The 21,245-nt window shown below is 38.7% G+C and overlaps 1 protein-coding gene across 3 annotated transcripts in view; it reads right to left on the minus strand.

Moving 5' to 3' along the window:
* The window catches only part of SMCHD1 (structural maintenance of chromosomes flexible hinge domain containing 1), a 176,326-nt gene that overhangs the window by 16,316 nt on the left and 138,765 nt on the right, over window positions 1-21,245 (minus strand). For 2 of the 3 annotated variants that reach the window (XM_021096138.1, XM_021096137.1), the window contains exons 42-45: window positions 15,429-15,619; window positions 14,987-15,096; window positions 13,649-13,719; window positions 5,925-6,096 (exon numbers count right to left, since the gene is read on the minus strand). In XM_021096138.1, the coding sequence (XP_020951797.1) occupies window positions 5,925-6,096; window positions 13,649-13,719; window positions 14,987-15,096; window positions 15,429-15,619 (544 nt within the window). The remainder of the gene's footprint in view (window positions 1-5,924; window positions 6,097-13,648; window positions 13,720-14,986; window positions 15,097-15,428; window positions 15,620-21,245) is intronic. The other variant, XR_002345042.1, reaches the window with a different exon arrangement.

Genomic DNA, 21,245 nt, shown 5'->3' on the forward strand with positions numbered 1-21,245 from the left:
GGCCTACATCACAGCCAGAGCAATCCCAGATCTGAGCCGGATCTGCGACCTATACCATAGCTTACAGCAACGCCAGATCCTTAACCTACTGAGCAAAGCCAGGGATTGAACCTGCATCCTCATGGATATTAGTCAGGTTCTTTACCTGCTGAGCCACAATAGGAACTCTTATCTAACCTTTTGATCCTTAAATGCCTCATTGGTAAAATGAGAAAAAGAGCAGTAAGTGAAATAATTCAAGTAACAAGCTTAACCTATATGACATACAATAAAGCAGAATTCAGGGTATAAATAATAGTAACTATTATTGTTCTCTTGAAAATTGCTTACTCATATTACCCACCCGTTTTTGTATTAGTCTATGCTTTTTTCTTGATTTTTTAAGGTTACTTTTAATAATAAGACTATAATGGTTTGTCTACCATATATGCAATTTTCCCCCAGTTTGTCATTTGAGCTTCCTTTTTTTTCACTGTACTTTAAAATTTCTGCGTAAAAGAATTATAAAATGTTTTCCTCTCTCACATCTAGTATTTCTATGTCAAAAATGCTTCTCTCCAAGGTGAGTACTTCTATTTTAGACAGGCTGATCAGGGAAGATCTCCCTTAAGGTGTGACATTAAAGTACAGAACTGGAAAAAAGCAAACCATGCACATATCTGGGGCAAATCCATGGTAGATAAAAGGAACATTAAAGTAAAACTGTTATTTTCAATATTAAGCTTTTTTATTTCTATTCAGTTGTGCTAAGAACTTCCTGAATACAGCTGAAAAGTGGTGGTAATGTAAATCTTTGCCTGTGCCATTTGTGGAAACAGATTATTAGTTTCTTAAGATGACTTGGTTGATCTCAAATATCTATATTTATATTCTGCAGCAAATTATATTTTAAAAATTCATTAATGAAAATGTATAGGATGGAGTTAACTTTTTGAACATTTCCCCAAGCAATGGTCTATAGAAGTTTTCTGTCTTATTTAAATCAATTTTGATCATCTGCAATTTTCTGGAAGTTAGTACATTTTATTTGGAGATGCTAAGTACACTTATAATATTATAGAGACCTAAGAAATCTCTATTATCTGAATATATTCACTGAGCCATTACTCCTTTTATATTTATTTTTGCCCAAAAGAGCATCTTTAAAAATTATATATTCAACACAAGGGTTTTCTTTCTTTTTTTCCCCCCTGCAGCTGGCATGCAGAAGTTCTCGGGCCAGGGATCAAACCCGAGCCATAGTAGCTGACAACCCCGGATCCTTAACCACTAAACCAACAGCAAACTCCTCTTTTTTTTCCAATTCATTTGGTTGTTCTCCTTCCTTCTTTCTTTCCTTTCTTTTTAGAGCCACACTTGTGGCATATGAAAGTTTCAGGGCTAAGGGTCAAATCCGAGCTGCAACTGCCGGCCTACACCACAGCCACAGCCACGCTAGATCTGAGCCACGTCTACAACCTACACCACAGCTCACAGCAATGCCTTATCCTTAAACCACTGAGTCAGGCCAGGGATCAAACCTACATCCTCATGGATACTAGTCGGGTTTGTTACCACTGAGCCACAACAGGAACTCTCTACACTTGTTTCTTGAGATGTACTTTTTTCCTGCTTGTCATTTGAATTAAATTATTAACTTTTCTCATTTAATAATATAAGCATTAAGCCTGTAGATTTACATTTGGTCTCAGCTGTCTTTGTGTGTAAAGTTCTTTTTAATTTAATTTTTTTTTCTTTCCTTTTTTGTCTTTTTGCCTTTTCTAGGGCCACTCCCGAGGCATATAGAGATTCCTAGGCTAGGGGTCCAATTGGAGCCGCAGCTGCTGGCCTACGCCAGAGCCACGGCAACGCAGGATCTGAGCTGTGTCTGTCACCTACACCACAGCACACGGCAATGCCGGATCCTTAACCCACTGGGCAAGGCCAGGGATTGAACCCACAACCTCTTGGTTCCTAGTCGGATTCGTTAACCACTGCGCCACAACGGGAACTCCAACTTTTTTCTTTTTTGGCAAAATAGTTGTTTCTAAATACCCACCATTTGGGCTTACCTGAGAGGAATAAGGTATTTTTTAGTTTTATTATACTATGCTAAAAAATGTATCCTAAGTAAATTATGGCTTTTTATAATTTGCAGTCTCAATGTAGCTGAATAGTTAGATCAACTGAAATCATGGCCAATTTTTGTGACATATTCTATATCTAAGATGGTACTGGTATTACAACTTATTAGGTAGACATTCCTTGTTTTTTGACTAATGAATGACCTGTCATGGGTTAGTGGTTTCTCATGACAATGTTTCTGTCTCTGTATAATCGACAGTTTTAAGAATTTTCATTCTGTAATTTACTGCATCATGGTTATTAACTTTTGGACCACTGGTATGTAATACATCTGTTATCAAAATGAGTTTATCTTTGTCCTTTTAGTGCCCTTGCCTTCAAGTTAACTTCGACACTAATACAGTTACTTGTAATTTCCTCTATTCAATGCTTACATTACATCTTTGTTAATTCTTTAATTTTACCTTGTCATGGAGAGAACAGCTTTCAAGTATGTATGGAAGTTTCCAGGCTAGGGGTCAAATTGGAGCTGCTGGCCTACACCGCAGCAATGCAGGGTATGAGCTGTGTCTGCAACCGACACCACAGCTCACGGAAACGCTGGTTCCCTGACCCACTGAGCAAGACCAGGGACTGACCCGCATCCTCATGGATACTAGTTGGATTCATTTCCTCTGTACCACAATGGGAACTTCCTCATTTGATTTTTTAAACTATTTGTCTTATACTTGAGTGTTTACTGCTGAATCATTATTCTGTATGTGGAGTATATCTCTGAAAATAAATGATGTTTTTTAAAAACCCTTGCATTATTAACTTTACATATGTGACAAATCAATAGGCCACAGAAATCTTTAACTACAATCTTTTCTTCCCAAAGATCAGGTAAAACTTGATAATGTTATACTGACAATCAGATGCTCAGGTAAACTGGAAATTCTATTAACACAGCACCTGTGTATTTATTTATTTACTTATTGGCTGCACCTGGGGTATGGAGAAATTCCAGGCCAAGGATTGAACCTGCACCACAGTAGAGACCTGAGCCATAGCAATGTCAATGCTAGATCCTTAACCTGCTGCTCCACCTGGAAACTCCACAGCTGTGTATTTTAAAAGTTCCATAGGTACTTCCTTTTAGTTTGGGATCCACTACCATAAATTATAGTGCTAGAGTGATAATAATGGTTCAGGGTTTTTATGCTAATTCACTCTCCCTGCCAAAATAGTTTTCTGTGATTTTCTTTCTTTTTTTTTTTTTTGGCTTTTTAGGGCTGTACCCACGGCATGTGGAAGTTCCCAGGCTGCTAAGTGCTGAATCGGAGCTGCAACTACTGGTCTACTCCACAGCCATGGCATCTCTGGATCTGAGTATCATTTGTGACTACACCATAGCTCATGGCAATGCCGGATCCTTAATCCACTGAGCAAGGTCAGGGATTGAACCCGCATCCTCATGGATACTAGCTGGATTCATTTCTGCTGCACCACAATGGGAACTCCTGTGATTTCTTATCAGTTTGTTTATATGTTCACTTGTCTACAGAGAAGATTTTTCATGCATTCACTGCCATGAAAGTGTGAAACTTTGTATTGTATATAATTTAAATTTTGACATCTTTTCTTTCTTTCTTTTCTTTTTTCTTTTTTGCTTTTTAGAGCTGCACCTTTGGCATATGGAATTTTCCAGGCTGGGGTCAAATCAGAGCTACAGCTTCCGGCCCATGCCATAGCCACAGCAATGTAGGATCCCAGGTTCATCTGCAACCTACACCACAGCTCAGGGCAATGATGGATCCTTAATCTACTGAGCAAGGCCAGGAATCAAACCGGCATCCTCATGGATCCTAGTTGGGTTAACTGCTGAGCCAGGGAAGGATCTCCCGGATGTTCTGACATCCTTTTTTTTTTTTTTTTTTGGTCTTTTTAGGGCTGCACCCTCTGCATATGGAGGTTGCCAGGCTACGGGTCCAATCAGAGCTGTAGCTGCCAGCCTATACCAGAGCCACAGTAACACAGGATTCAAGCCGTGTCTGCGACCTACACCACAGCTCACCACAACGCCAGATCCTAAATCCACTGAGCAAGGCCAGGGATCAAACCCACGTCCTCATGGATGCTAATTGGGTTCATTAACCGCTGAGGCAGGACAGGAACGCCTGGATATTCTGACATCTTAAAAAAACCTTTCTCACAGCAAGAGATTGTCCCTCCTGGATGGAGCCAATTCTTAGAGACAGTGAAGGGCCAAGCATGCCTTTGATATACTAATTAATTAATCTAGAGCCAAGCCACCTCTACCTGGCCCTCACACCCCAAGAAGCAACATTCCCCTGCCTTAATCATCTCAGAGCCAGGTACAAGGTATCTAGCTAGAAGCCATGCCTAGAGCCTAAAGACCACTGAAATTATTCAAACTAGTCAATCTTAAACTGTTTACCCCATCATGCTTTTCCTACAGAGACCCTAACAAAGGCTGTGGCTTAAGCACTCTCCTTGCTCCTGTCTTCTGCCTCCTGACCATCCTGATGTTTCTTCTCGTGGTACTGTATGGCATGGTGTGCCTCCTGTTCCTAGGACCTATAGGTATAACTGAACTTTGTTTTCCTGAATCTCCCCTGTGTCTCCCTCTTGCAGCTGCACCTGACCGACTGTCTTATAAAAGAATATAAAACAATCTTCCCACAATCTTATCCAATTTTTTCCTTTTCCTTTTTGCCCATGCCCATGACTTGAGGAAGTTCCGAGGGCAGGGATTAAACCCATGCCACTGCAGTGACAACACTGGATCTTTAACCCTCTAGGCCACTAGGGAAGTCCCCCAGTTACTATTTTAAACATAGCCAGGAGCTAAAGTAATAACCCCAAACTAGATACTACTCAAATTCCTCCACAGTAGAATAATGAAGACAATAAATTGTAGTATACTCACACAACGGAATACTATCCTGCAATGAAAATGAACTACCACTACATACACAGTGTTGAACAAAGCTAGACACACAAAGAAGGATGGATTGAATGATTCCATCTACAGAGAGTATAAACGTATGATTCCACCCACATACATGAGCTGCTTAGAGTAGTCAAATTCACAGAGCCAAAAATGTGGGCAGTTGTAGAGCACAGAAAGAGGAGAGAATGAGGAGTTTTTGTTTATTGGGTACAGAGTTTCAGTTTTGCAAAAGGAAAAGATTTCTGGAGACTGGCTGTACTTAACACTACTGAACTGTACACCCTAAACATATCATATTAAGATGATAAGCTTTGTTGTATGTATTTTACTATAATTTACTATTATTTTTTCAAGTTAGTAGCAATAAACTACTCTTTGCTGGAAAAGTAGGTATCCAAGCATATTAGAACTATATAAAATTAAAAGCAAGCAGGCTCTCGGATGATGATCTGCAGGGGACCTTCCTGTAAAGTATATGCACTTCAGAGCATAGCTCTGCAGATAACTGTATCAGCCAACTAGAAAAAAGGGGACACGGCCTGTAGAAGGGAAAATGAGGGAGGTCACACATCACGCACTCTAAAAAAGTTCTTAGTTGTATCTAGATAGTTACAAACTTTGATATAAAAAGAAGTATTATGATGATTTAATGAAATATTGGTTTATTCAACAAGAACATTATTTTCTTTATTTCAAGGTAAGAATGAAAATATGAGGGAAAACCTACTCCCTGTATATGTATTTCAAAACTACCTGATGTAAGAAAGCTGGAAGTACTGGACAAAAACATCTCATTCATATTTGTTACTGGTTAAGTTTTGATGTCAGAATCTCAATACACAAGCTCCAAATAAAGGATTAAAATCAAATGAGAAATTATTATTTAAGTACTTATGTAACCTACCTATTTGCTCCCCTAAGATCAGGCACTGTTTTGGGATTGGAGCTCCAAATACCATTCCCCGAAGTTTATCCATTGGAGGAGCTTTATTCTGAAGGCCCCCAAACTTTCCATTACTTCGAATGCGATCTCCATCTCTGGTCAGCAGTGTAGGACAGTGTGTAATTTTAACAACCTATTGTAAGTAAATGCATATAGATTAATAAGTCTATAAAATTTATTTCAATCTCTCGAAGAAGGGAGAAATCATTTAAGGATTCTGAGATAAGAAATGACATGATCTTGAGAGCACTTTCAAGTTAATTAGCTAGTGATGTGTAAGATGACTGGGGTGAAAAACAGAGGCAGGGAGATGAACTAGACTACCTCTCAAGTGTTAGTCTAAACTGGAATAGCGACAATACAAATGGATAAAAAGTGAAATTGACAACTTGATTGATGGCTTGACTGATAAGAAGAAGAGAGACAGGACGAGCCAAAGAGCAATGCGCTTCTGAAATTCAAGGCAGTATCTAGGCAGTATCACTAGCTCAGTTTCCTTCGGTTAGACAGAAGTCATCCAGATGTCCAAAGGGTAGTAAAAATAATATTATATTACAGAAGAAAATACAAACTGAAAAGCAAAGGGATGAATATTCAGAGAACAATACTATGATTTCAGCTGTAGGAAGGAAAAGAACTAGTAAACTGAGAATTTGGGGAACTAGAATTATGTAGTAAAACCTAAGTCATGGAAGGAGAAGTAGAAAATATTAGTTAAGAACTAAATTCTATAGAGAAGTCAGGGAACAAAACATTTAGTATTTCATGATCTTCAAGAATGTTCTTCAAAAAAAGGTCTAGGGGAGATTTAAAAAAAAATAAAATGTTCAACTTACTGGCAACCAGAAGTAGAAATGAAATAACTTGCAATGGAATTCAAATGAAATAGTTTCACTTACCCAAATGTTAAAAATCCCCCCCCCCGCCACAAACAATATTGGAGAAAGGATCTTGTACTAATCTGCTCTAGGACAGCCCTTCTCAAAGCAAAGGCTAAAAAAAACCCAAAAAAACACTAACATTTTGCATGACCCAGCAATTCCACTTGTAAAAATACTATGAAAAATATCATCACAGATGTGAACAATGTACACTGACATAGTGTTTTAATAATGAAAAATATGAAACTTAGACAACTCAATACATCACATAAATTATGGCACTGCCACACAAGGAAATAGAAAGCACACATATAAAAATGACTTTAGAATATTATAACTTAGCAACATGTAAAAATACCTAATCCAATCTAATATGGGGATTAAGGAGTTTGAGTTATAAAAAATTATATAAAATTTTGGTTTTTTAAAAATAAAAATGGGACATAATAGAAAATCATGACTAATATTTATTCTTAATATAATTACATTTTACAGAGGTTTCCCCATCAATTGGATACTTTTCAAAAATAAAATGTAAATGCAATAGAATACCCTATTTGAAGAAAATCTGTGGTGAATTCTTTGGTGAAATGAATCTTTAGTAAAACTTTCTTAGTTTTGGTTTGGATTTACATGTTTTCTAGAAATTAACATTAAAAATACAGACTGGATTCATTACTATTGTTCATTTATCAGGATTCAGGCAATGTTTTTACACATTCATTACCATTTTATTTTATTTTTTAAATATTTATTTATTTATTTTTGCTCTTTAGGGCTGTACCCGAAGCATCTGGAGGTTCCCAGGCTAGGGATCAAATTGGGAGCTACGGCTGCCGGCCTACTCCACAGCCACAGCAACACAGGATCTGAGGCTTGTTTGTGACCTACGCCACAGCTCACAGCAACACCAGATCCTTAACCCACTGAGCGAGGCCAGGGATCTAACCCACAACCTCCTGGTTCCTAGTCAGATTCATTTCCACTGCACCACAATGGGAACTCCTCATTACCATTTTAAATAACAAACACACTTAAATTTCTTGTTTATTCTCTTGTCAGAGCGACAATATGAGTGATAAGCCTTTGGTAGGGAGGACAGTTTGGCTCCCCTTTGACAACAATTCTGCAAATACTGGATAGTTTTTCAATTCTCAAACAGCATGGAAGGAAGAGAGAATGAGGAGCTGCTATTTAATGGGTAGAGAGTTCAATTTTGCAAAAAGAGAGTTCTGGAGTTTGGATGCACAACAATGTGAATGTAATTGTCATTTCTGTACACTTAAAAATGGCTCAGATGGTAAATTTTGTTATGTGTATGTTACCACACTTTACCATTAAAAAAAAAAAAAACCCTTCAATCTTCAATCCTCACTAAACACTGCATTAGGACAAAAAAGATCATGAAGTTTTTGCAGCTTCAGTGAGTGAACAACAGTGCAACAGCTCTGGGCAATACTTAATTCACAACTGCTATAAGGATTAGCAAAGGAAAGAATCAGTATAAATTGAAAGGAAAAGAAGGAAAAAAGTAGTATAAATTGCCTAAAGAATTTAAGAAAAGAAAGCAATAACAAAGACTACTGGAACCTAACGACATCACCAAGAAAAGTCATAAAAGCTTTTTCTTAGAAGAGCTTTAAAACAACATTTAATTGGTAGAGTGACAAATGACTTCATTCAAAACTTTGGAAGCCAAAAACATCCATATATGCTATACTACCAATTATGAAAAAACAAATGCTCTACCTGCTTGTCACATTTGCCCTTCAACTTTTTTTGAAGCTATGGATTGATGTCTTTTATCAGTTCTTAAAAGTTTTCAGTCATTAGTTCTTCAAATATTACCTATGATTCTTTTCTCCTCCTCCTCTTGGTACTCTGATCAGACTTCTTTTTGGATTTTCTTATTCTTTCTTTCTTTTTTTTTTTTTTTTTTGTCTTTTTTGCCTTTTCTAGGGCTGCTCCTGCGGCATATGGAGGTTCCCAGGCTAGGGGTCTAATTGAAGCTGTAGCTGCCGGCCTACGCCAGAGCCACAGCAACACAGGATCTGAGCTGAGTCTGCAACCTGCACCACAGCTCATGGCAACGCCGGATCCTTAACCCACTCAGCAAGGCCAGGGATCAAACCTGCAACCTCATGGTTCCTAGTTGGATTCATTAACCACTGAGCCACGACGGGAACTCCTCCTGGATTTTCTTATTCTATCCTCCCTGACTCTCAACCTCTCTCTCACCTACCTTCTCTCTGGGGTACAGTCTGAATAATTTTTCTGACCTATCTTCAGATTCACTGAATTTTCTATTAAGCTGTTAAGCCTGCCTAGGATTTAATACTTTATTATATTTTTTATTTTCACATGCTCATTTGGTTAAGTCTACTTGCTCTTATTTTCAATACTTTCATTTTTAAAATATATTAAATGCACTTTAAAAATACTTGCTCTTATGTTCCATATGAAGATTAACTCAATTTTAAAAGTGAATTCTTTCAGAATTTGTGTTTGCTCTGCTCAGATACCTAAGGACCTAATGAAATCAAATGTTTACCTTGAGGTTTCTTTCTTTCTCTTTTTTTTTAATGATCACACCTGTGGCATTTGGAAGTTCCCAGGCCAGGGATTGCATCTGAGACAGCTGAGACCCATGTCACAGTTGAGGCAGCACCGGATCCTTTAACCCACTGAGCTAGACCAAGGATCAAACCTGCACCTCTTCAGCGACCTGAGCTGCTGCAGTCAGATTCTTAACCCACCGCACATTGCAAGAACTCCTACCTTGAAGCTTCTCAGATAGTTCAAGTATTACAAATGCAGGTTGCACAGAGACATGAGAGCCAATTTGTTCCTGTTGGTGAATTTTCTTGGAAAATAGTTTAATTTTTTTTTTTTTCTTTTCCACTTAGTGCCAAAGTTCAAGAGAGACAATTTTTCTGCAGTCTCTAGAGGCACTTGGAATTGAGACGGAGGTGGCAATCTAATTTTCTGGTTTACTCTTACACCTCAGGAAAGAGGTCTTCTATCAAATACCCCACTTAAGTCCTGGATTTTGTGCCTCACCCTCCGAGCCTTTCAAGGGAGTGAAAACTGATGTTCAAGTTTATTCAGTGTGACAATGTTCTCAAAGCAAAATCTAGCCTTAGTGTTATGTTTATCTCTCTGGGTTTCCACATTCACCGAGAACTCTTACTTTCTTGCCAGTTCCTGTACTAAGATATGTATCTTAAAGAGAGCCAGAAACAGCTTTCTGAAATGGTCTTTAGTTCATCTCTGGTAGAATTTCTTCTGGCTATCCCGGCTGTCTAGTCCACTGTGTATAACCCTCAGTGCCTAGCACTGTGCCTGGTGATATGATGGAGCCAGCATTTACTGGGTCATGAGAACCGGGCCTCCTGGATGCCTCATTCAGTGACAGCATGTAGACAGCTGGAAGTCAGCCATATTAGTATTCACACTAAGAGGACTGGCAAAAGCTACAAATCAGGGTCCCACCACGCCACTCTCTAGAGCCAGCTGCCAAAGATTTAAGAGCGTACCACTGCGTCTCAAACACAATGAGTGTCCACGTAACTAACCAAACTAGAATTTTTCAGTTATTATCCAACCTGTTAATTCTATCCTCACGAGTAAGCTTCTCATCTTCTCCCAACTGATCCCATGTTGTTATAACATTTAATGGACTTGGTATCTAGTCTATAATTTAGATCATATAAACATGTTAATCTTCCATCCACAACTGTTTGCTGGTATTGCATACTATAGCCATTATTAGGCTCAAAAGGAACTATTCATGAAGATGCCAAATACTTTTCCCCAACTTGTTTAGTTTTCAATAATCTCACTAATTTAGCTCTCTAAAATTCAAGACATTCACATCTTCTTAACTGGGCTCAAAGAAAAACTGCTCTAACTAGTTCTAGTTCTTCTGCCATGTAGTATGACTTGATTCAGACCCATCATTTGTTTTGAACTTAAGGTTTCTTATCTAAAAAGTGAGAGTAGGTGGATTCTAAGGTATTCATGATTTTAAAATATACTGTTTATAGACACTGGATCATATTTTAAACTGGCCTGTTTTCTCTTAAATAACTGCATTCTTACTCATTTTCAGTTATTGAAATTTGCAAGCCTATGTTTTCATACATGTTTATCATTTGGCATTTCCAAGCCTCCAACACCATACTATTAAATTTAATACTTTTTGGTATCAAAGAATTCAAGAGCTTTGGATTTCACATCCAAAGAGACCTTTCCTTTACTGAATTTTATTCAATCTTTTTTTTTTAATTTTTAAAGGCCGCACTTGAGGCATATGAAAGTTCCCGGGCTAGGGGTCAAATCGGAGCTGCAGATGAGGCCTATGCCACAGCTACAGCAACGTGGGATCCAAGCTGCATCTGTAACCTACATGGCAGATTGTAGCAACACTGGATCCTTAACCCACTGCGCAAGGCCAGGGATTGAATCCGCATCCTCACAGACACTATGTCAGATCCTTAACCCACCAAGCCCCAACAGGAATTCCTATTCAAACTTTACAGCAGCCCTCTGAAAGGCCCTTCTTCATGGTAGATTGCCTTTCTTTCCTCATTAAGTAAAACTTAAGAGTAATATAGAAGAGACCATCCTTCTTAATATATACAACAGTATATATAACATATTCTCTCAGCTTGTTTAAAGTACAAATGCTTATTTTTAAAAGGGTGTCATCTTACATTTTGTACATCTTCCTTGTCAGGGCATATCAATCCACTATACATCTTTTTAACAGCTACATACCACTCTACTATATAAATTACTATAGCAGAGTTGCGAAATCCTAAACGATGGAAATTTAACATAGTTTCCAAAATTTCCCATCAAAAATTCTTAAACATTCTAATGAATATTCTTATATACATCTTCATATACTTGTAGGAGTTTGTATGTAAGATAAATTATTTCAATTCGTTGTGATGGTATAAAGATGGCAGCAACTTCTTGGCTCCTCCCATGAAGACGAAGGAGAGAGTCTACTCAACTTCCCCATTTCCCTGCTTGGATTTAGGCTGGCCAGATTCTGACCAACTGAATGTAGTTTCTGACACTGGGATTTCAGAGATCTTCGACTTCTGTCTTCACTACTATAACTTCCCTTCTTAGAACGCAGATGCCATTTTAAAAAGCCCTAGCAGGAGTACCTGTCATGACTCAGTGGTTAACGAACCCAACTAGGAACCAAGAGGAGGCGGGTTCGATCCCTGGCCTTGCTCTGTGGGTTAAGGATCTAGCACTGCCGTGAGCTGTGGTGTAGGTCACAGACGAGGCTCGGATCTGGCATGGCTGTGGCTGTGGCATAGGCCGGCAGCTGTAGCTCCGATTAGACCCCTAATCTGGGAACCTCCATGTGCCTTGGATGCACAAAAATACAAAAAGACAAAAGCCCTAGTAGCCACAAGGAGAGGCTTGCATGGAGAGATCTAAGTCTTCCAGTCAACAACTCCAGCTTAGTGCCTAGTTACTAGCCGGTACCAACTAGCCAAGTATGAGTGGGAGATTAAGTGAAGTAGAAACTAATTCATTTTCAAAAATAATTTCGAGTAAGTATTTCCAACCCAGAACTTGCTGAGCTGGCCTCTTTTTCCTCCTTAGCCTGGTTAGCTCACAAAATGTTCCTGCAAAAGAAATGGAAAGCTTCAGGGCTGAGATCAAATCCAGTGTACAGCCAGTAAAATGCGGCCTCAGAGTTGAAGTCAAGTCAAAGAAGACCCCAGAAAGACTTAAGGCACTGCTTTCTAGATCCTCTCAGCTAGGAAAAAAAGGTTTCCAAAAACCTTAATGGCATTGTCTCAGTGCCTCTGAGGAAGGGATGAGAACAATAACTCCAGCAAAGAGCACCAGCTGAGCTTCTGGCCAACTCCAGCTGAATCCCTACATGGCAAACAAAACCTATTGCCAACTGTGTGAAGCATTTTGGAGCCGTTTCCCCAGCCAACATTACTTGGGGAAACTCACTGAGAAATGAGAACTAAGATGTTGTTAACTGTTTAAAGCCACTAACTTTTGAAGTATTTATTACACAGCAATAGATAACAAACATTTATACTGCCAAACTGCTCTCCAAAGGTGTTATGGGTATATCCCTCCAAATCCCTATGTTGAAGTCCTAAACCCCAGTTCCTCAAAAATGTGACCTTATTTTAAGATTGGGTCTTCACAGAAGTAATCAAGTTAAAATGAGGTCATCAAGAGTAGGCTCTACACCAGTGAGTAGTGTCCGTATAAGATGGGGAAATTTGGACACAGACATGTCTAGAGGTGCTCAGAGAGAAAATGACCATTTACTAACCAAATAGAAAGGCGTGGAACAGACGCTTCCTCTCACAGCCCCTGAAAAGATCTGACACTGCTCACACCTTGAATTTGTTCTTCAAGCCTATGGAGCTCTGGGGCAACACATTTTTATTGTTTAAGCTATGCAGTCTGTGGTACTTTGTTATAGCAGTCCTAATAACTAATACCAAATTACATTTCCAACAATATTATCTGAAGGTACTCTTTCAATGACAGCATCGATCATAAACATTCAGTCTTACTCAATTTCATAGCCCCAAAACATCTCATTTTAATTTGCATCTTGGAAAATTCATTCATACATTTTGCCTAAATTTATGCTGTTTATCAATTTATAAATTTGACTTTGAGATGAATCATTTGCATACATATCATAAAATTATTTCTCTATATATATAGGGTTCTAATATACTGAATTTTTAAAATACACATTAAAAGTGGAGCTACAAACTAAAAAATTCGAATACATACCTCTTTTCTATAATGATTGGCAGCGTCCAAATTATCCAAAATAATGGTGTCTCCTAACAGCATACCAAACACTAAAAAATTCAATAAGCAAAATTTAAAAATTATTATCTTTTTTGGTCATATTAAAATACTAACACGAACTTCTGGTGCTAAGCATTCTATAGTGTACACAGAAGTCAAAATACAATGATTGTGCACATGAAATTTATATAATGTTATAAACCAGTTACCTTAATTTAAAAAAAAGAAAAAAAAGAAACAGAATGCCGGCCATGTAAATAACTTTAAATTCTCTATTAGTTATGTTATTAAAAGGGGAAAGCAATTGAAACAATTTAACAATGTATTTTATTTAATCTAATATACTCAAAATATTATTCCCAAAATTTTTTCTTTTTTTTGCTATTTCTTGGGTTGCTCCTGTGGCATATGGAGGTTCCCAAGCTAGGGGTCCAATTGGAGCTGTAGCCACTGGCATACACCAGAGCCACAGCAACACGGGATCCAAGCCGAGTCTGCAACCTACACCACAGCTCACGGCAATGCTGGATAGTTAATCCACTGAGCAAGGGCAGGGACCGAACCCACAACCTCATGTTCCTAGTCGGATTCGTTAACCACTGCGCCACGACAGGAACTCCCTATTCCAAAAAATTTAACACTAGGTTTTCTTAGAAATAGTTCTAACGTTAGAATTTTTCTTTTTTGTCTTTTTAGGGCACCATCTGCATCTTATGGAGGTTCCCATGCTAGGGGTCTAACTGAAGCTGTAGCTGCTGGCCTCCACCAAGCCGCGTCTGCCACCTATGCCACAGTTCATGGCAACACTGGATCCTTAACCCACTGATCAAGGCCAGGGATCAAACTCATGTCCTCATAAATACTAGTTGGGTTTGTTAACCACTGAACCACAATGGGAACTCTCAGAATTTTATTCGATACTTTCCTCTAACAGGAAAAAATAAGTAAATTTTTTTTTCTTTCTTTCCACGGCTGCACTTGCAGCATATGGAAATTCCTGGGCTAGTGGTTGAATCAGAGCTGTAGCTGAGGCCTATGGCAACAGCCATGGCAACACCAGATCCAAGCTGCATCTGCAACTTATGCTTCATCCTTAACCCAGTGAGCGAGGCCAGGTATCAAATCCATATATCCTCGCAGAGATTATATCAGGTCCTTAACCTCCTGAACTGCAACAAGAGCTCCAAGGAAAGTAAATATTAATAAAGCTATCATTTATAAAATAAATAGGAACATAAATTTCCATAATCAGTATTTATATATCTGGATCATAAATGTTACATCTATATAAAACAAAATCATCATAATTTTCTTTACCTGTTTCACAATGTTCTACGCTATCTGGAAATGTTAACAAATCTCGGGCAAAGACAGGATCTCCAATGGGTTTAAAATACAATTTTCCATTTCGGTAGTGAGGTAGAGGTCTGAATAAAAAGAAATTTTTAAACAAAACATGTAAACTTTTTTTTTTTTTTTTTGCTTTTTAGGGCCTCGTCCATGGCATATGGAAGTTCCTAGGCTAGGGGTCGAATCAGAGCTGCAGCTGCCGGCCTACACCACAGCCACAGCAATGGCTACACTGGATCCTTAACCCACTGAGAGAGGCCAGGGATCAAACCCGCATCCTCACAGACACTATGTTGGGTTCTTAACCCAATAAGCCACAATGGGAACTCTGAGAATTCATTTTTAAATTCAGCAACTTGATAAAAAGATATTTCAGAACAAATCATTACTTCCACTTTTTCCCCCTAACCTTTTCCAATCTGGAAGAGTCTTCTTATAAATAGAATCAAGAGGCAACACTTGCTGACGACCCTGGGTTTCGTCATAGATGCGACGTGCGGCATCAGTGGTCAGGGTGACCACACAGTCCATGTCACTTGCCAGATGCCAAGAAATAACCATTGCAGCTCTATCATCTTCAATTTGTGCCAGGTGTGCAATCTATAATCCATTAAAAAAAATCAAATAAAAAACTTTTAAATATGTAGAATCTCCTTGTTAAATATTTTAAAAGCCCAAGTCAAAATAGCAAAAACACTTTTTTAATTTTAATTTTTGGTCTTTTGTCCATTTAGGGCTGCACCCGTGGCATATGGAGGTTCCCAGGCTAGGGGTCCAATTGGAGCTGTAGCTGCCGGCCTAAGCCAGAGCCATAGCAACACGGGATCCAAGCCTCGTCTGCAACCTACACCACATGTCATGGCCACACCAGATCCTTAACCCCCTGAGCGAGGCCAGGGACAGAACCCGAAACCTCACGGTTCTTTGTCGGATTTGTTAACCACTGAGACATGACGGGAACTCTGAGACTTCGTTTTATATCTGGTTGTGCTGCTTGAAATTGTTGTTGTCCTTGTTTTACAATGCACATGTCTTATTTTTTAATAGCCTTTTCCTTAGGTAACTGTCCAATACATGAATTCAAAGCATTTATAAATTCAAAATTGTATAGTGTCGTAATTTTAGAGTCAGGACCCCCCTTCATAAATTAGAAAAGTGAGGGTCAGAAATTGAGAGTGCAGGTGACTGGGGCAAACTGATTGAGTAAGCTGGTGACAGACCAGGAGACGTCAAGTCCTCTGGCCCCTGGTCAGTGACTGATCATTGTACTTTGCTACACTGATGTTGTGGTCTCTGGGAAATGGCTCTAAATGCACCTGAAAATTCAATTAATTTAGATTTCATTGTTAAGTAATCACTTCCTAAAATATATCATACGTTAAATAATGGCCTCATAGTTGTTAAATGCTTTTCATGTAATAATTTTTTTTTTTGTCTTTTTAGGGCCATACCTGCAGCATATCGAGGTTCCCAGGATAGGGGTCGAGTTGTTGCTGTAGCCGCCGGCCTACACCACAGCCATAGCAACACCAGATCTGAGCCTTGTCTGCGACCTACACCACAGCTCACGGCAACACCGGATCCTAACCCACTGAGTGAGGCCAGGGATTGAAAAACACTTTTTTTAAACACTCACATGAATTAAAAAATATTCTCAAGTTATAAAAACTTATTGGCTTAAATATATTAAACTGTCTCTTCTGCTATTAAATTCTGAAAAACTGTTCCACAGATTAAACAACAGTAAATTTTGCAAATGACCAAATAAAAATATTTGGAATATTATCAGCTAATTGATATACTTTTTCCCACATTTAATATCTCTGCTATTGGGGAAAGTAATCATAAAATACACTTGAACCTAATATGCCATCCCCTTTCTAAGTAAATCTTTTACTCTGACAATATAGTATTTTTCCTTCCAGAAAATAAATCTAAATGCCACAAATAAGAATCATTTCCTATTTACATGAACACTTTGGAACTTAGGATTAATGGTCAACTTTCCTATTTAAATGCGGTTAACCCTGGAGTTCCCGTTGTGGCACAGTGGTTAACGAATCCGACTAGGAACCATGAGGTTGCGGGTTCGGTCCCTGCCTTGCTTAGTGGGTTAACGATCCGGCGTTACCGTGAGCTGTGGTGTAGGCTGCAGACTCGGCTTGGATCCCGAGTTGCTGTGGGTCTGGCATAGGCCAGCGGCTACAGCTCCGATTAGGCCCCTAGCCTGGGAACCTCCACATGCCGCGGAAGCGGCCCAAAGAAATAGCAAAAAGACAAAAACAAAATTGCGGTTAACCCTTAAACACTGTGGGGCTTAGGGGTGCTGACCTAAGATGTAGATGAAAATCTGCATCTAACTTCAAGGTCAGCTCTCCACACTTACGATTTTGCATCCAAGGATTCAAACAATCATGGATGGCAGTACTGCAGTCAGAATTTACTGAAAAAAATCTGTGTATAAGTGGCCCCTCACAGTTCAAAACCATGCTAAAGGTCAACTGTGTAGCTGTCCATCAGGTACCATAGGGGATTGGTTCCAGGACTCTCTCAGATACCAAACCTTACTGATGCTTAAGTCCTTTATATAAAATGAGACAGCATTTGCACATAACCTACGCATATTCTCTTGCATACTTTAAATCATCTCTAGATACTTACGATACCTAATACAATGTAAACACTATTGTCAATAGTTGCCAGAATGTGACAAATCCAAGTTTTAGTGTTTGGATCTTTCTTTCTTTCTTTTTTTTTTTTTTTTGTCTTTTAAGGGCCACATCCACAGCATATGGAGGTTCCCAGGCTAGGGTACCAATGAGTCCCAACGGGAACTCCCTAGTGTTTGCAACTTTCTAGAAACCGCCCCGCCCCCCCAATATTTTTCATCCATAGGTGGTTGAATCTGAGGATGTGGAACCTGTGGATACTGTATTTCAGTCACAAGCCTGCTCAAAGTCCAACAAGGTTGAAATGTGGCTGATTTCAAAACCTCATTTACTACATTGGTATGACTGTACCTACCCTTTATTCTTACCTCTTCTGGTAGCAAAAACCTGCCCTAGCAATGAGAATGTTGTGTTACTATTTGGCAGTGCCTGAGCAATACAAGTTCCCAGGCTAGAGATCAAACCCATGCCACAGCAGTGACCCGAGCCATAAAAATGGCAATGCAGAATCCTTAACTGCTGGGCCACCAAGGAACTCTTGCTGTGTCACTGTTGAAAAGGTTACATGTCCACTCTTACATAGTAGTCCCTCTCATTCTTATCTCTGGTTTCTCTTTCCTCAGTTTCAGTTACAAATGGTTAACTGTAGTTTGAAAACAGTAAACAAAAATTTCAGAGGAGTTTCCGTCATGGTGCAGCAGAAACGAATCTGACTAGGAACCATGAGGTGGTTCAATCCCTAGCCTCGCTCATGGGTTAAGGATCTGGCGTTGCCATGAGCTATGGTGTAGGTGGCAGGTGAAGCTTGAATTTGGTGTTGCTGTGGCTGTGGCATGAGCCGGCAGCTGTAGCTCGGATTAGACCCCCATGTCATGGGTGTGGCCCCAAAAAGCAAAAAAAGAAAAAGAAACTTCAGAAATAAACAATTCGTAAGTCTTCACTTGCATGCCAACTGAGTACATGATAAAATCCCACTCTGTCCTGGCTGGGATTCCCAACCAGTGATATGATCAGGGATCCATGATCCAGAATCACCCAAAGCAGATGATCCTCCTCTTGATGTATGCTAAGAAGAACAGTAGCCTACATCATTCACCTCACTTTGTGTTATATCACAAGAAGATGGGTGAATATAGTACAGTTAGATATTGGGGAGGGGGATGAGAGAAAGACCACATTCACATAACTTTTATTATAGTATACTATTATAATTATTTTACTTTATTACTGGTTACTGTTGTTAACTTCTTTTTCTTTTTAGGGCAGTACATATGGAAGTTCCCAAGCTAGCGGTCGAACTGGAGCTGCAGCTCTCGGCCTACCCAACAGCAACACTGGATCTGAACTGCATCTGTGACCTGTGCTGCAGCTTGTGGCAGCACTGGACCCTTAACCCAATAAGCAAGGCCAGGGATCAAACCCACATCCTCATGGTTACTAGTAGAATTCTTAACCTGCTGAGCCACAATGGGAACACCCGTTGTTAATTTCTTACTATGCCTAATTTAAGGCATCCACTAGTGGGTCTTGGAACACATGCCCCATAGATAAGGGGGGGACTGTTGTATTCCAACTTCCTAAACGTTGGAAGAAGAGAGGTTAGAAAAAAGACACACCAAAGAAACTAGTACACATGTATGAAGATATAAAAATGCCATAGCCAAAAAGGATTAGTAGAGGCAAATCAAATTAAACGACCTCTTTCTATTTGTGACCATAAGCGTTAGGACAGGTGTCCAACTGGAGGTTGCTCACAAGCATCCTTATCTTAGAACTGAGATGATTATTTCTAAGTGATCAGTTCTTACTAGACTCCTTAACATTACGCTTTCTCCTTAAACTCTCAGGTGATTCAAAGTATATACATAATTATTCTTTGCTTTTTCCAAAAATTGAATCCTTTCTAAGCATGAATTCATTACAAAAAAAACTTGTATACTATATACAGTGTACTGTTCCTTCAAGCTTTAGCTCATTTTTCAGTTTTGAGTCTACTCTAGCTTTTTTTTTTCTTTTTTTCCTAAAAACAGGATCTTTTTAATGTTACCATAGTCATTTTTCTGGATGTTACTAATTCTTTCTTGTTAGGGATGGGGGATAACTGCCACTTAAAAAAAAAAAAAAAAAAAAAGAAATGGAGATGGGATTTCAAGATTTCTGAAATTATTAAAATATTAAAAATATGGAAAATTTACCCTTGCTGGTTATAAGAGGGCTTTTACTTCTGAGAGAAGAGAGCAGAAACTACATAAAATGAATTTCAAAGGTTTCGCCCAGATCGAAAACTTTAAAATATGCTTCTTTTCCTAAATTTTATTTTATATAAAAATTTTAAATACTAAGCAAGAATTGTGTATCAAATGAACCACTGAATGTTGAATGCTAGCACCCCAAACCAGGCTAACTACTACAGAGATCCATATGCTTAATCATAGGACCACTTTCATCTATAGAGTGCCTCTTTCTGAGTTCCCTTTGTAGCTCATCGATAATGAACCTGACTAGCATCCACGAAGATGCGGGTTCAATCCCTGGCCTCACTCAATAGGTCAGAGATCCGGAATTGCCACAAGCTGTAGTGCAGGTTGCAAATGTGGCTTGGATCTAGGATTGCTGGGGCTGTGGTATAGGCTGGCAGCTGTAGCTCTGATTAAACCCCTAGCCTGGGAACTTCCATATTCTGTAAGTGCGGCCCTAAAAAGCAAAAAAAAAAAGAGTGCCTCTTTTCTATAAGTTGGTTCTGAGGAACAACTAAATAAATTACATATTAGTATCTAGTTTTCCAATTTGTAAATTTACATTCTAATTTTTTTTCAATATTCACATTTGGGATTTGGATAATAATGTAACATGGTTTTAGCAGTAAACACTGATATACATTTTCAGAAAAACCATTACCCCCTACATTCAGTGTGTAGTTTGCCTGTGACATCAAAGAACTGTTTATAAAGAAATCACCATCGACTTCAGTCAGAGAGACCTTGGTTTACATCTCAGTTTTGCCTCTTAATAACTACACAATAACAAGTTATTTAAGTTCTCTGAACTTCAACTTCCTCACATAAAAACTAAGAATATAAACATTTCATACAGTGGTTGTGAAAGCAGAATGATGTAATCAGTAACAGGAACAATAATTAACCACACAGATTCTAGATTCAGATGTCTGGATTTGAGTCCTGACTCTGCCATTTGTTGCTGGCTATATAGTCTTGAGCAAGTTTTGTAATCTCTCTGTACCTCAGTTTCAAAACAGAGATAAAAGCAGAAAGCTGAGATGCATATTAAATGGAAATTTAACAAGTTAAACAAGTGTATCACAAACTCTAATACCACTAAAAACTGAAGGTATTGGGAGAAAAGGCAGGAGATGATAAAAGATATACAAAGAACCAAAACCTAGCTAAAGAACTTACTAATACTGCAAACAGATATTCTGATCCAGGAAAAGATATAAAACAGAATGTTCAGGGTTGAATAATGGTATAATAAAAGATGAAAATATCATTCATTTGACAAAAAGTAAACCCAAAGAGGGAAAGAACAGAGAAAGAATG

This window comes from Sus scrofa, chromosome 6 (assembly GCF_000003025.6).
Source record: "Sus scrofa isolate TJ Tabasco breed Duroc chromosome 6, Sscrofa11.1, whole genome shotgun sequence".
NCBI lineage: Eukaryota > Metazoa > Chordata > Mammalia > Artiodactyla > Suidae > Sus > Sus scrofa.